General features: G+C 38.2%; 2 protein-coding genes across 4 annotated transcripts in view; one reads left to right on the plus strand and one right to left on the minus strand.

Annotated features, from left to right (window-relative positions):
* LOC306898736 (dynein axonemal heavy chain 7-like) overlaps window positions 1–7,945 on the plus strand; it is a gene marked incomplete at both ends in the record, with an annotated part of 101,709 nt that extends 93,764 nt beyond the window's left edge. The window contains 7 exon segments of the mRNA XM_079464478.1: window positions 717–902; window positions 2,027–2,164; window positions 2,272–2,502; window positions 4,061–4,213; window positions 5,022–5,199; window positions 5,753–5,856; window positions 7,739–7,945. Coding sequence (XP_079320604.1) covers window positions 717–902; window positions 2,027–2,164; window positions 2,272–2,502; window positions 4,061–4,213; window positions 5,022–5,199; window positions 5,753–5,856; window positions 7,739–7,945 — 1,197 coding nt within the window.
* Window positions 7,946–8,106: 161 nt separating this feature from the next.
* The window catches only part of LOC306898588 (zinc transporter ZIP10-like), a 29,270-nt gene continuing 24,764 nt past the window's right edge, over window positions 8,107–12,612 (minus strand). For 2 of the 3 annotated variants that reach the window (XM_079464196.1, XM_079464198.1), the window contains exons 9-10: window positions 10,939–11,129; window positions 8,218–10,735 (exon numbers count right to left, since the gene is read on the minus strand). In XM_079464196.1, the coding sequence (XP_079320322.1) occupies window positions 10,583–10,735; window positions 10,939–11,129 (344 nt within the window). In that variant the 3' untranslated portion in view covers window positions 8,218–10,582. Of the gene's footprint in view, window positions 10,736–10,938; window positions 11,130–12,612 lie in introns of all 3 variants that reach the window. The other variant, XM_079464197.1, reaches the window with a different exon arrangement.

The following is a 12,612-nucleotide window of genomic DNA, read 5'->3' on the forward strand; positions in this document are numbered from 1 at the left end:
AGGCAGGCAGGCAGGCAGGCAGGCAGACAGACAGACAGACAGACAGACAGACAGACAGACAGAAGGATCAACCAGTACACTTTCTCATTATTTGTTCAAGATGAAAGAATTGTCATTTTAAATGGCATCATGACGAAGTGAACATGGCATCATGTTGCATCATGTTCTTTATTCATTAAAGGTCCAGTGTGTCATATTTAGGAGGATCTGTTGACAGAAATGTAACATTATACACCTCTGAAGACAGTTATGTACTGTATATTAAGACCTTACGTAATGACACGTTATGATTTTATAACCTCAGATTGAGCTATTTCTATCTAGATACGCCACAAGTCCACTTACATGGAATTCGCCGTGTTGTTTCTACAGTAGCCCTAAACGGACAAACTGCTCTACAGAGCGCATTTTGTACACATTATCTCCTTCGACAAAGAAGTGAAAACGTGACGACATTATTGTCAGCCTCCGTAGTGCTTAAAACGGGAGGGTTGAAGTGAGCCTTTGGTTGCAATTCACCACTCACCACTAGATGCCGATTCATTTCATACACTGGACCTTTTCAAGAATGAACTGTATTTTATTTGATTTTCCAATAATTCAATCTTAGTTAACACAACTATCTATGTTCTAAAATGTATTAATGTTGATACTGTACATATGGACACAAATACTGTTTTGTACAGTTACAACACAATCTTGTGTGTCCTTTCCAGGAAATCCCCTTCGATGCCATTCGCTACATGACAGGTGAATGTAACTATGGAGGTCGTGTTACAGACGACTGGGATCGCAGGACGTTGCGCACCATACTTTCCATCTTCTACACACCTGAGATCACCGATGACCCCGATTACAAGTTTGACCCCAGTGGCCTCTACTACTCACCCCCTGAAGGAGATGTAAGGGACTGTACTCAAAGGACTTTATTTGTTCACCCTCATGTCGTTCAAAACCTGGATGACTCTTTCTTCTGTGGAACACATAAAATATGTATTTCCAGAAATGTCTCAGTGGTTTTGTGTCCATGCAATGGATGTCAAAATATCTTCTTTTGTGTTCTGCAGAAGATAGAAAGTCACAGGTTTAGAATGACATGAGGGTGCATCAATGATGACTGAACTATCACTGACAAAAGTGATGGACACATATTTAGTTTAACTTATTAACATGAAGGTAAATGTTATTTTTCAACATAAACATTTGAAGGCACTGCTGTATGTGGATCAGTGAAAAGCATCAAAATTGCAGCACTGTTTTCCGAGAAAGAATGTTCCTGTCATCCTGTCACACAGTTGGTGGCTGTCATGGGTTGTGCACTCTACCTTTTTTCCGTAGACAACAGCACACCATGGTCACATTATCACAGTGGGATCAGAGAAAATTGCTAGCAAACACGAAGAAAAACGTTACTTTTGTTGGCCACGTTATTGGGACCTGTTCACTTGTTTCCGGAAAGCTTGTAAACCTTAAGAATATTACAATTGAAGAACAGCGGAAATTCTGGAAAGCTGGGTTCTGATGTGCTCTACTGTCGATAGATGGATGGATGGATGGATTGATTGATGGATGGATAGACGATAGGAAAGCAGTGACAAGAGAAAACAAAAGTTTTGTGTGCATCAGGGTCTCTGTGAGCTCATTACTCCTCATGCTTTATACAGCTCGCTTTAATGCTACAGATATGATTGATTTGGCTAGAATAAAGAACATACATCTTTGGAAATGCATTGGACCGCCCCTCATGAATGTTCTGAAAAGGATTATGAGCTATAAGTGCAATAACTAAGTACAGCAGGTCGCTGCCAGTGGTGATGTCTGATTTATTTGCTTGCGAATGTATAATCTATGCCCAATTTTATTTGGCATTTCCTCTAGAAATCTTTTATTCATGAATGTCATTTGCATAGCCATTATTATAAATGTCAGCAATCTCAAGGGTAGCCTGTTTTAAGTGCGTGCCATTATTTAGCGTCACCGTCCCGGGTTCGGTGTTGCATTAAGAAGCCCATTGTTTCTTTTGCAGTATAACAGTTACATCGAGTACACCAAAGCACTTCCGCTAAATCCCTCACCTGAAATTTTCGGAATGAACGCCAATGCTGATATTACGAAGGACCAAGTGGAAACCCAGCTGCTTTTCGACAGCATTCTTCTCACGCAGGTGTGTCTTTATATTTTGTTTTTTTGCACATCATTTTCCACAAAGTCGATATTTAGTTTTTGATTTACTTCACGGGGTCACCAGTTTAAACCAAATTTCTCTCCTAGTCCCATTCCTCTGGTGGCAGCGCCACATCTACAGATGAGATGGTGTATGAGGTGGCTGCGGATATCCTGAATAAACTCCCCCCCGATTTTGACATAGACGCTGCCATGCGCAGGTTTCCGACCAGCTACAACCAAAGCATGAACACCGTGCTGGTGCAAGAGATGGGGCGATTTAACAAACTCCTTCAGACCATCCGGGATTCTTGCACGAACATCCAGAAAGCCATCAAGGTCAGAACAAGAAGGTTTAGAACTGTAGCCTATAGGAGTTTTCAAATTCTCAATAGTTTTGGTCTGGTGAAATTAAGTAGGAATTTAGAGTCTGATGGAAGCACTGCTGTCAGAATAGTCTATTAATATATTAAAATTAGAGATTCACCGATACTAAATTTATCCTCCGATACCGATAGCTGATTATTTCAGAATATCTGCTGATACCAATTCTTTTAATTGAAAAGATAAATCAGTCCTGATCATCGCCTGCTTTTAAACTATTGGCTGATCCCTATTATTGGCCGATATATCGGTGCATCTCTTACTAAAATATTTCAGTTACACTTTATATTAAGGTACACAAATTAATTATTAACTAGTTTCTTATTAACATGCTTATTGGTTGTAAATTGTACGTATAAAGTACATTAATGTCTAACCTCATTCTACAGTCATAATGAATAGTTAGTTAATAGTGAGGAAACCCCAATCTAAAGTCTTAATATATTTCTTGAAAGCTCAAAGCGTGTCAGCTCATATTTCCATGCATCTTTACAGGTTGCATTTGTTAACATTAAGCATTAGCTATCATGAACTAACATTGAACAATAAATGTTTTCAGCATTTAGTAATTTTTTATGAACATTTTTTTTATTTTTATGGTGAATTTAACTAATGTTAACAGTGACATCTTTTGATTTGTAAAATACATTAGTAAATGCTGAAATAACCATAATTTAGATTATGAATCAAATAGAAACTGTGGAAGTATTCTTCAGTTGTAACATTTGTTCATACGTTAGCTAACATGAACTAACAAATACAACCTTGTTATTAAATGAAAACCGATAAAAATACATAATTGAAGTCATTTTCTAAAGCTTTTCTTAGAAAGCTACTGTAACCAATAAAATGGGGCCTAGCAGATAAGGTTTGGAGTTGACCCCTCTACTGTTTATGTCTTTTGTTGAAACGTACTGTATACTATTACTTCTAAGTGTTTTTCTGAAAGTCTTTGAACATTCACTCCCTGATGAAAGAGACCAGGAAAATGTATACCACCACAGGGCAGGTCCTAATGCTGTGCTATCAGCTGAGACTCTTTCCCCTGTTGTTTTGAATGACAGCTCCAATCCCAGTTAGCATTACTGTCCCGCCGGGTGAGAGAGATGCATCTGTGAGTTTTGATCACACCCACCGGCCTTCATTTTACACACCTTGAACCCTAAAATACTGTCACTCACTGACTGGAGCTTGAGTTCTGCCCAGAGTCATCTCTGTCTCCCTTTCCATTATCATTCGTGATCATTCACCTCTATATCACAGCAAATACGTGAGGAAACATGACAACGGGAAAACAAACAAACAAATATATGAAATAATATAACAAATATAACAGGCATCAGTGAGATATGACGTCTATGAGACATGTATATTCAAACACATTCATTTCTTTGCAATAAAAGAAATCTGCATCTTTAATGTTCTGTGTTTTAAACGTTCTGACCTTCATCAAATCTTTTGTTCATTCACTATGGAAAGACATTACAGTTCTATGTTTGTCTCTCTGGCTCAGGGTCTGGTGGTGATGTCTGCTGAGCTGGAAGAAGTTGTTAGTAGCATTCTGAAGGGCCGGATTCCCGCTATGTGGATGAAGAAATCATATCCTAGTCTCAAACCCCTTGGAAGCTACATTAATGACTTTCTTCAACGACTCAAGTTTTTACACGTAAGTCATGAAGCTGACACTCATTTCACCATAGTTTGCACACCTTTCACGGTAATGTGGACTATTTTATGTAGTTATCTATCCATAGTTATCTATTTATACTCATCTGTCATTCTGTACATTGTGATGTTGTTGTGATGCCCAAATTTACATTGAGGTGCTTTCTCTGACATGGATTAGCTTAAAACAAGTCAAGACTAAGCCTTAGTTTAGTTATGACATTTAAGTAGTTTTACAAACATGCTTTACAGAAACACACACATCAATGCCACTCATATATATTTTCAGTGTCAGTGGAAGCTGGTTTCAGTTTGGACAGCGCTAACATTTATTTTAGTCTGGGACTAGGCTTAAAACCTGTCAGGGAAGATGACTCATTGTGTTTTATTCCCTTTTTGTAGTTTTGTAATTGTACTTAATAACATACAAATGCAAATGAGCAGATTTCGGGTAGCCAACATTTTTGTATCAACGCAACCATACTGTCATGATATCAGATATCCACTATGATTATTGTGGCCAAAATAATTTGTGATAATGATATTACCGCAATATCTAATAACTGATATTTGTGTCTAAAAACATTTTAGTCAAATTCATATTTAATTTTGTAGTTTTCCATTTTTTTGGGCCATCATGGTCACCATGAATGTACCACACATGAACACAAGTGCCTTTCCATCCAATAAAAGAAAACACAATTAAATTCCAAAGCTTTATTGTGGACTGTGATACAATATCGTGATTTTTCTGATTTGTTGGTTTTGATTGGTCTTTCACTGTGGTTTTGTCTCTTTCATCCACAAAGCAATGGTACAAGGAAGGCACACCTGCAGTGTTCTGGATGTCTGGGTTTTTCTTCACTCAGGCCTTCCTCACGGGAAGCCAGCAGAATTATGCCAGAAAGTACACCATTCCCATTGACCTGCTCAGCTTCGACTTTGAAGTCATGGAGGACGAGGAGTACAAAAGCTCCCCAGAGGACGGTGAGAAAGAAAAAGAGGGGGAAAAGAACGCATTGACAAGCGTGAAATGTAAAATATATGAGAGGGAAATGGGTAACAAGGGACAAAGGAAAGAGAGATGCGCTGTTTCATTAACCTCTTGCTGTGGTTGAGTGGCATCAATCAGAGTCAACATTTCAGTGCAATGACATCAGACCCCTGCTGCTCTTTCATCAGTACATGATGAGTCTCTCCAGAGGAAATCCATCACAACTGCATGTGTTGCTGTTTATGTGTATGCTTTATCAGATGCATCCTGGTGCCCTTCTCAGTTTTATGTAGAGTTCAGTCGCTTGCTTTCTTTCCAAACGTAGCGTTGTATAAAAAAGTGCACTCTTGGAAAGGTAGGTGGCATCATTTTGCTCCCTTTAACAAGGTAGCTTTATTAGCCTCATTTTCTTTGGGGAGAAACATCTCAGCATGCTTTGCTATCAGTAATGAAAATTTTGGATATAGTTCAGCACTCAATGCCCAATGCTTTGTATCACGCTGTTGTGGAGAGTTTTATGTTAGTTTGTGTATGTATTCCCATCAGGCATTTACATCCGTGGCTTGTTTTTGGATGGTGCACGCTGGGATCGCAAGACAAAGCTGTTGGCTGAGTCTTTCCCCAAAATCCTTCATGACACCATGCCTGTGGTGAGAAACTTTAAATTCCCTCTTCACACATCACTTTATACAAAACTTTCTGCCATTTCAATTGACTTTCTGCCATTTCAAAGCCACGTATCACTCGGTCAGATAAGGCTTATAAGATCATTCATTTTATGCATCTGTTAAATATGTATGAAAACTGCAAATACACACATTGCAAGCAAAACTTTAGTAACTTTGGACACAAAAGTTTCATTTTATGGATCACCACAAAATAGAAAATCTGTCCTCATTTACTCCCACTCAAGTGGTTCCAAATCTGTATACAATTCTCAGTTCTGATGAACAAAGAGAGAGATATTTGGAAGAATGCTGGTAACCAAACAGTTCTTGTCCACCATCGACTACCATAATAGGTTAAATTTCAATGGTTGTCAAAAGTGCTTAAAAATATCTTAATTGTTCAACAGAACAAAGAAATATTCCTACTATGGTGGTCAAAGGTGGCCAAGAACTGTTTGGTTACAAGCATTCTTCCAAATATCTTTCTCTTTGTTCATAACAAACCACTACACTGAGACTGCACTGCTTGGACTGCTGTTTTTCTACACTACATCCTTGGGACCCATCATACAGGCACACGGCTTCTCGCATCACTATTATGCTGACTACCCCCAGATCTATATCACGTTTCACCCAGACGATACCACTGTAGCAGCTCGCATTACAGCCTGCCTAGAAGACATCTCAGCTTGGATGAAAGACCATCACCCCAGCTGAACTATGCATTTGGCAGACGCTATCCAAAGCGATTTACAATGCATTAGCATATACATTTTGTTTCGAAGTATGAGCAATCCCCTGGGATCGAACCCACTACCTTGCCGTTATTAACGCCATGCTCTTACCAGTGAGCTACAGAATAACTGATGACATTGGAAAGACAACTCGATCATGTCGATATGCCTTATTCAATATTATTATTATACATGCGGCACAACTCCTTGTCCAGGCCCTGGTAATCTCAAAGTTGGACTAATGCAATGCTCTCTTTGCTGACCTTTCTGCAAAGGCTATCAAATCCCTCCAGCTGGTTCAAAAGGCAGCAACACGCCTCGTCTTCCAACAGCCCAAAAGGGCTCATAATGACTCGCTGCTCATGCAGCTATTTTCAACACTATATAGTATAAGTCAATCTAGGGACTTTTGAAGAGTTGGAGAAGAAAACTGTACAAAACCAAATAAGTTTGTATTTGTTTGTATATGGGAAGAGAGTGCGAATTATGCCCGTATACAACATGCAAACCATATTTCGAGATATTCAAATAAATTGTTTTGCAAGAATTAATTTTGCCTTATTAATCCCCCCACACACATTCTGTCTGTTTCACAATGTATGTTGCCATTATAAAAAAAATGCATTCGCTGAGATTTAATATTCAGACATTCCAGCAAGGCTTATACCAAAATAGGTTCTTGACAAGCGGAGAAGTTTATTACGCATGCATTTGTTACTTACGGTAAAAACACTTTGAAATGCTAATTTCTCAGAAAGCCATTAATTTAATCTGAATGAATAAACACACACAGACCAGAGTCTTATTAAAACTGACAATGTCTAATCAACATTGTTTTGTTTTCTGAGGTCTGATAAAGGTCTCCTCAGGCTTTGCGTGGGTTTATGGTGAGTGTTTTCAGCTTTAGAATTACCAAACCAAATGGAAAATGGATTTTTAGCAAGGGAATCCCGGATCAGTTATATATTTTTATTTGTATCAGTGACTTCTCATAGATTTACATAAATGTTTTTTTATTCTCTGTTAGAATAATGAATTGTATTAACAAACATTTTGCTTTGATTTGAAATCTGGTCAAATCAGTCAGACTAGAGTATTGAAGCGCTAACTACTCTCTATGCTGTCTGTAGATTTGGCTAAAACCCATGAGGAAGCAGGACATTCCAGAACGGCAGTGCTACATTTCTCCAGTCTACAAGACCAGTGAAAGACGTGGCACCCTCTCTACCACAGGACATTCTACTAACTATGTTATTGCTATGACCCTAAATTCAGATGTGCCTCCAGAGCACTGGATTCGCCGCGGGGTGGCCTTACTGTGCCAGCTTAACTCATAGATCTGCAGCTTGATATGATCGCTTTTTATTTATCTATCTGTCAATCTCTACAGGCTGTTATGTTTATTATAATAAAGTATATGGATTTTTAATTACCTCAATTTAAAAAGCGGTCTTTGTAAACTTTATTTTTCAATTTTGACAAAGAAAGCACAGCCGAAGAAATGTTTAGCCTTTATTGACATTACTGTAATGTAAGTAATGAATGTCTTTGATTTTCGAATGGTCCTTCTTCAAATAAACTTTAGTTAAAGCATAGAGAACAAGTGTGTCAAGTTATTTTTCAGTTTATTTATCCAGTCCAAGGTGTTTACGCTCTCTCTCACAGATTTTAACATAATTTAAGTCCTAACAATACATACAATTTCACATAAAAGGATTTAGACCTAATGAAGACTGGGTTTAGATTTGTTCACTTGACCCCCAAACTCATTGGCTTTACATTCAAGTTGTAAAAAATGAAGTACTTCAGAGGAAGAGAGTCAACAACACTACGTGTTCTCATCTCTCTATTTCATAGCAGAAATGAAATGGACAAAAACAAGTCTGCTTTTTCATTTGTCTCATGCATGTCTCCATCCAATCAGGTACATTTGATTTATTTAATTACACAACCTCACAATAACAAATAATGAACGTCACATGGTGACAGGTTAAGCATGAATCACATAACAAGCCCCGCTTACTCATGACGGCAGAGGATTCAAGCAGCGGACATAGCAAATGGAATGTGTGGAGGCGACTGCGGGCACATGCAGTGTTTGTGAGCAAAATCAGAACCACAGCCCGTACTTGGCAAAATCAAAATACTCAATAACAAAAACTAAATCCATCAATGGGCACCAATTCAGAGATGGTTTGATTGTAGTCAGATTTTACAAGTGCAAATAAGGTCAATAAATGTAAAACGATGAGCTGGAATTTAATAATGAAAATGTTTAGATTGTCAAAATCAAATTTGTAATGGCTAACTTTTCAGATTTTAGATTTAAAAAGAAAAAAAGATGGTTCTCCCAAAATGTGCATTTGCACAAAAAGTTCAAATAACTTGCTAGCATTTTAGTTTTTTGTAATCATCCAGTTATTCCAAACATGTAATATAATTTAAATAAAAAGTAACTTAAGTTTGGAAAGTCCCTGTATGTTTAACCCAAATAAGAATCTTTAGTAGCGAATTTCCCTTTGGGAACATGATTTCAACATCACCAAACTGTAACCTGGATGTACAATAAAAGCATTTTTTCTTTTTTGAACACTGTCAATAGCTATGACAACACTTGGATATGAAGTAAATGTGTAGTTAAAGGAACAGTTCGCCCAAAAATAATTCCAAATTATGTCTTCATTTACTCCATTGTTGCAAATCTCCACTAATTACTTTGTTCTGTTGAACACAGAGAAAGATATTTTCAAGAATGTAGGAAAGCAAACAGATCTAGGGGAATTGTGACTATACCATTGGCATTTTTCACACTTTCATGGTGGTCATAAAACTGTTTGTTTATAAGCATGCTTCCAAATATATTTCTCTGTGTTCAACAGAACAAATACATTTATACAGCTTTGAAACAACTTGTGGGTGAGTAAATGATGACAGAATTGTTATATTTTTGGGTGAACTGTCCTTTTAAATTCAGAAAGAAGGTCAACATAACTACAAATGCAAATTGTTAACGAATAAGTAGACTTAGAAAAAAAACTTTCTTCCTTGATGAACTGATATGCTTAGCTAGTTCTTCATTTAAACATCACAGTGCTTCATCAATGGAGTTAATACTGGATTTGTTCAGTTACCACGTTCAGTTGACCTTCTGAATGTGTCCGGTCATTCAGCAGCACTGCATCACACTGCTGCATTCTTCAAATACTTAAACATGGCCTAACCAATAGTACAATCTTAGCCAACAGTAATAAAATAAAAATCAAACAACTGAAATTCTTAGACAGAGGATGCTCCCATCACTGTGAACAGTACATATAGTGTAATAAAGAAACAAATCAATTCTGGTAGCAAAGTGTAAACCAGTAAAGAAGAAAGCTTATAAAGAGCATCAACTTTGTTATATCTTGGCACACGACGCTCACTGTACTTCTTAAACAATAAATTACAAACAAAAAAGTCGGGCTCTGTTGCACCGTTTTAAGCAGATAGTTTTGTGCCTGACATTGCAATTGTGTAAACACTAGACATACACAGCACGACACACCAGACAACGAATGGACTGTGAGCTACAATAAAGACGAATGAAAGAGCCAAACAAGTCACGCTGCTCAACACATTTAAATGAATGGATGACTGATGAATAGCTGCTTCTCTCCAGGACTCGATCCAAAAAAACCCTAGAATATTAAAGGGACAACTCAAATACTGAGAAGTGTTTCTCTTGCAGTGGATATGTCTGGATTTGACAAAGGAACAAGAGAGAAAAGGGCCAAGCAGCTATAGCTACAAGCCAGCTTGAGGAGTTCAAGCGATGAGATTCAGGTTGATGAAATGTAAACATGTTTATCTGCATGTCCACTGTAAGTCACTGATCCTGTCTTCAGAGGACTGTACCATCACAAAACCACTTTAAGGCAAAGCACATGTGTGAATGTAGCTGATGAACAACGCCTCCCCTCGAGCACAGTCTCCGGCTAGAAGCCAAAGTCGAGTACGATGTGATCTTCAAAGATGGCGATCAGCAGCATGAGGCCAAACCCGGTGAGCAAGCCAAAGTTCTGCAGGACGAAGTGACCCAGCTCACAGCGCTTGTGCTCTTCACTGTCACCATGAAGCATCTCTGGCAACTGATGAGAAAAGAAATGTACGCTGGGTTTTTACTTCATAGCATAACAAAACAAAGAAGCGATTGATGAAGGGCAATAAGAAACTACACATACAGCCGCAGTATTACCTCACGCCTTAAAGCTGAATGTTTTAAACTAAGCTGTCATGCTAGGCTAATCACATTTGAGTTCAGGAAACTGGGGTGTTAAATCCCGACACATACCATATCCACTAATGCCACATAGAGGAACATGCCAGCTGTGACCGCGAAGATCCAGCTGGTGACGTTGTGCGTGTACTGGCCCACGGCTGTGCCGATAACCATTCCTACGTAAGCCATGAGGGCGGAGAGGACGTTGTACACAATGGCTTGCTTCACCGACATCCCAGCTTTTAATAGAACCGCAAAGTCACCTGAAATAAACGTAAAATGCAACAGGAAACATTAATGTACAACAATAAACAAACTCAAAGTATACAGTGGCCTTAGAAAGACGAAAATAGTTAATACTCAATGTTTTTCTTTACGTACGAGTTATGAGAAATTGATAAACAAGACCAGGGTTTTAGAGTTACAAAAATGGTGTGGTGGTGGTTGTGTGGCCTGTCAGCCTGACAGATGCACGCACAGCTGGCTAACGTCTCTATGCTGCCTCCTGCTAGTTTCTAAATAGATTTGAGAGGAGCGTTCACATCCATCAATACTTGAGCGAGCCTTCAGTCCTTTCTACACTTCAGTGTGGACCTTCACACAATTAAAACCATCATCAACGGCTATTAAATGCACTGTGGGGTGCTACACAACTCTTTATCTTCCACCAGTCATAACATGAAGTCCAGACTCTCAAGAGCTCTGCTTCATCACACCTTATCAGTGAACAAATCAAAACATCAATCAGCAAATGGAAAAGATCAATTTGTACATCAAAGTAATCCTATTAATTCCAGTCTGACATTGTGATGTCTAGTGGAGGTGTAAACAAAACAAAAATGATAATAATAAAGAGTGGCGTTATATGAAAGAAAAACTCAAAGCTTTGATTTCTTTCAAAAGCTGTGGTTAGTTCAATGTTTGGTTTTGATCCCTTCATACATTAGAAGCAGAGCACAAGACAGCAGGAACTCTCCGCCTTCATGTGAACTAATGTCAATTGATAATGTAGAAACGACACATGATGATAGATGAAAAGTCACTGCAGTACAAGAAGCAGCTTTTATCATAAACCAGCTCAGTTTCTAGACTGTTTGTACAGGGTCGGTAACATACTGGTGGGGTATAGTAAAGAGTGGATGCATACATTCTTTTAAATAAATGATATTATAAAAAGAAAATTATAGAAATAAAAGCAAGTTCACACAATGAGCATTTTGATGCACTGTGTATCCTAATAATATTTCAAGTGTTCCTTTGCCCTGGCTTTTGTCAGATTTTTTACTCTTTAACTTTAAAACGCAGACCTAGTAACTGTCCCTTTTAACACAGCTGTCCAATCACAGTGGAGGAGAGGTTGGGACAAACAGTATACTGACCAACCATCACACTTGTACAACACAACAATGGAGAAGTTAACATGCTAGTTATTGCATTTTTATATTCATTAATAATCTTCAGAATTAGATACTCGTAACATGTTACCGCCGTGGATATTCCTAATCGTAGCAAACAACGTGACTCCGGAAAAATGCGCTGTGCATCAAAGACGCTCTCAAGCACTGCCAGCTGGTTATTTTCAGAAGAGCACCAGGCATTATTTCAGCTGTCTAAAAAAACACTTTGGTGGAAACATGTTATTTTATTGTTAGGCATAGTCTATTACTATTTTATAAAGTTATGCAACATGACGTGCCAAACCTGACAACGGCACAGCATTCCTAGATACATAATTTGCGTAGCTGT

Source organism: Barbatula barbatula, assembly GCF_947034865.1.
Source record: "Barbatula barbatula genome assembly, chromosome: 9".
NCBI lineage: Eukaryota > Metazoa > Chordata > Actinopteri > Cypriniformes > Nemacheilidae > Barbatula > Barbatula barbatula.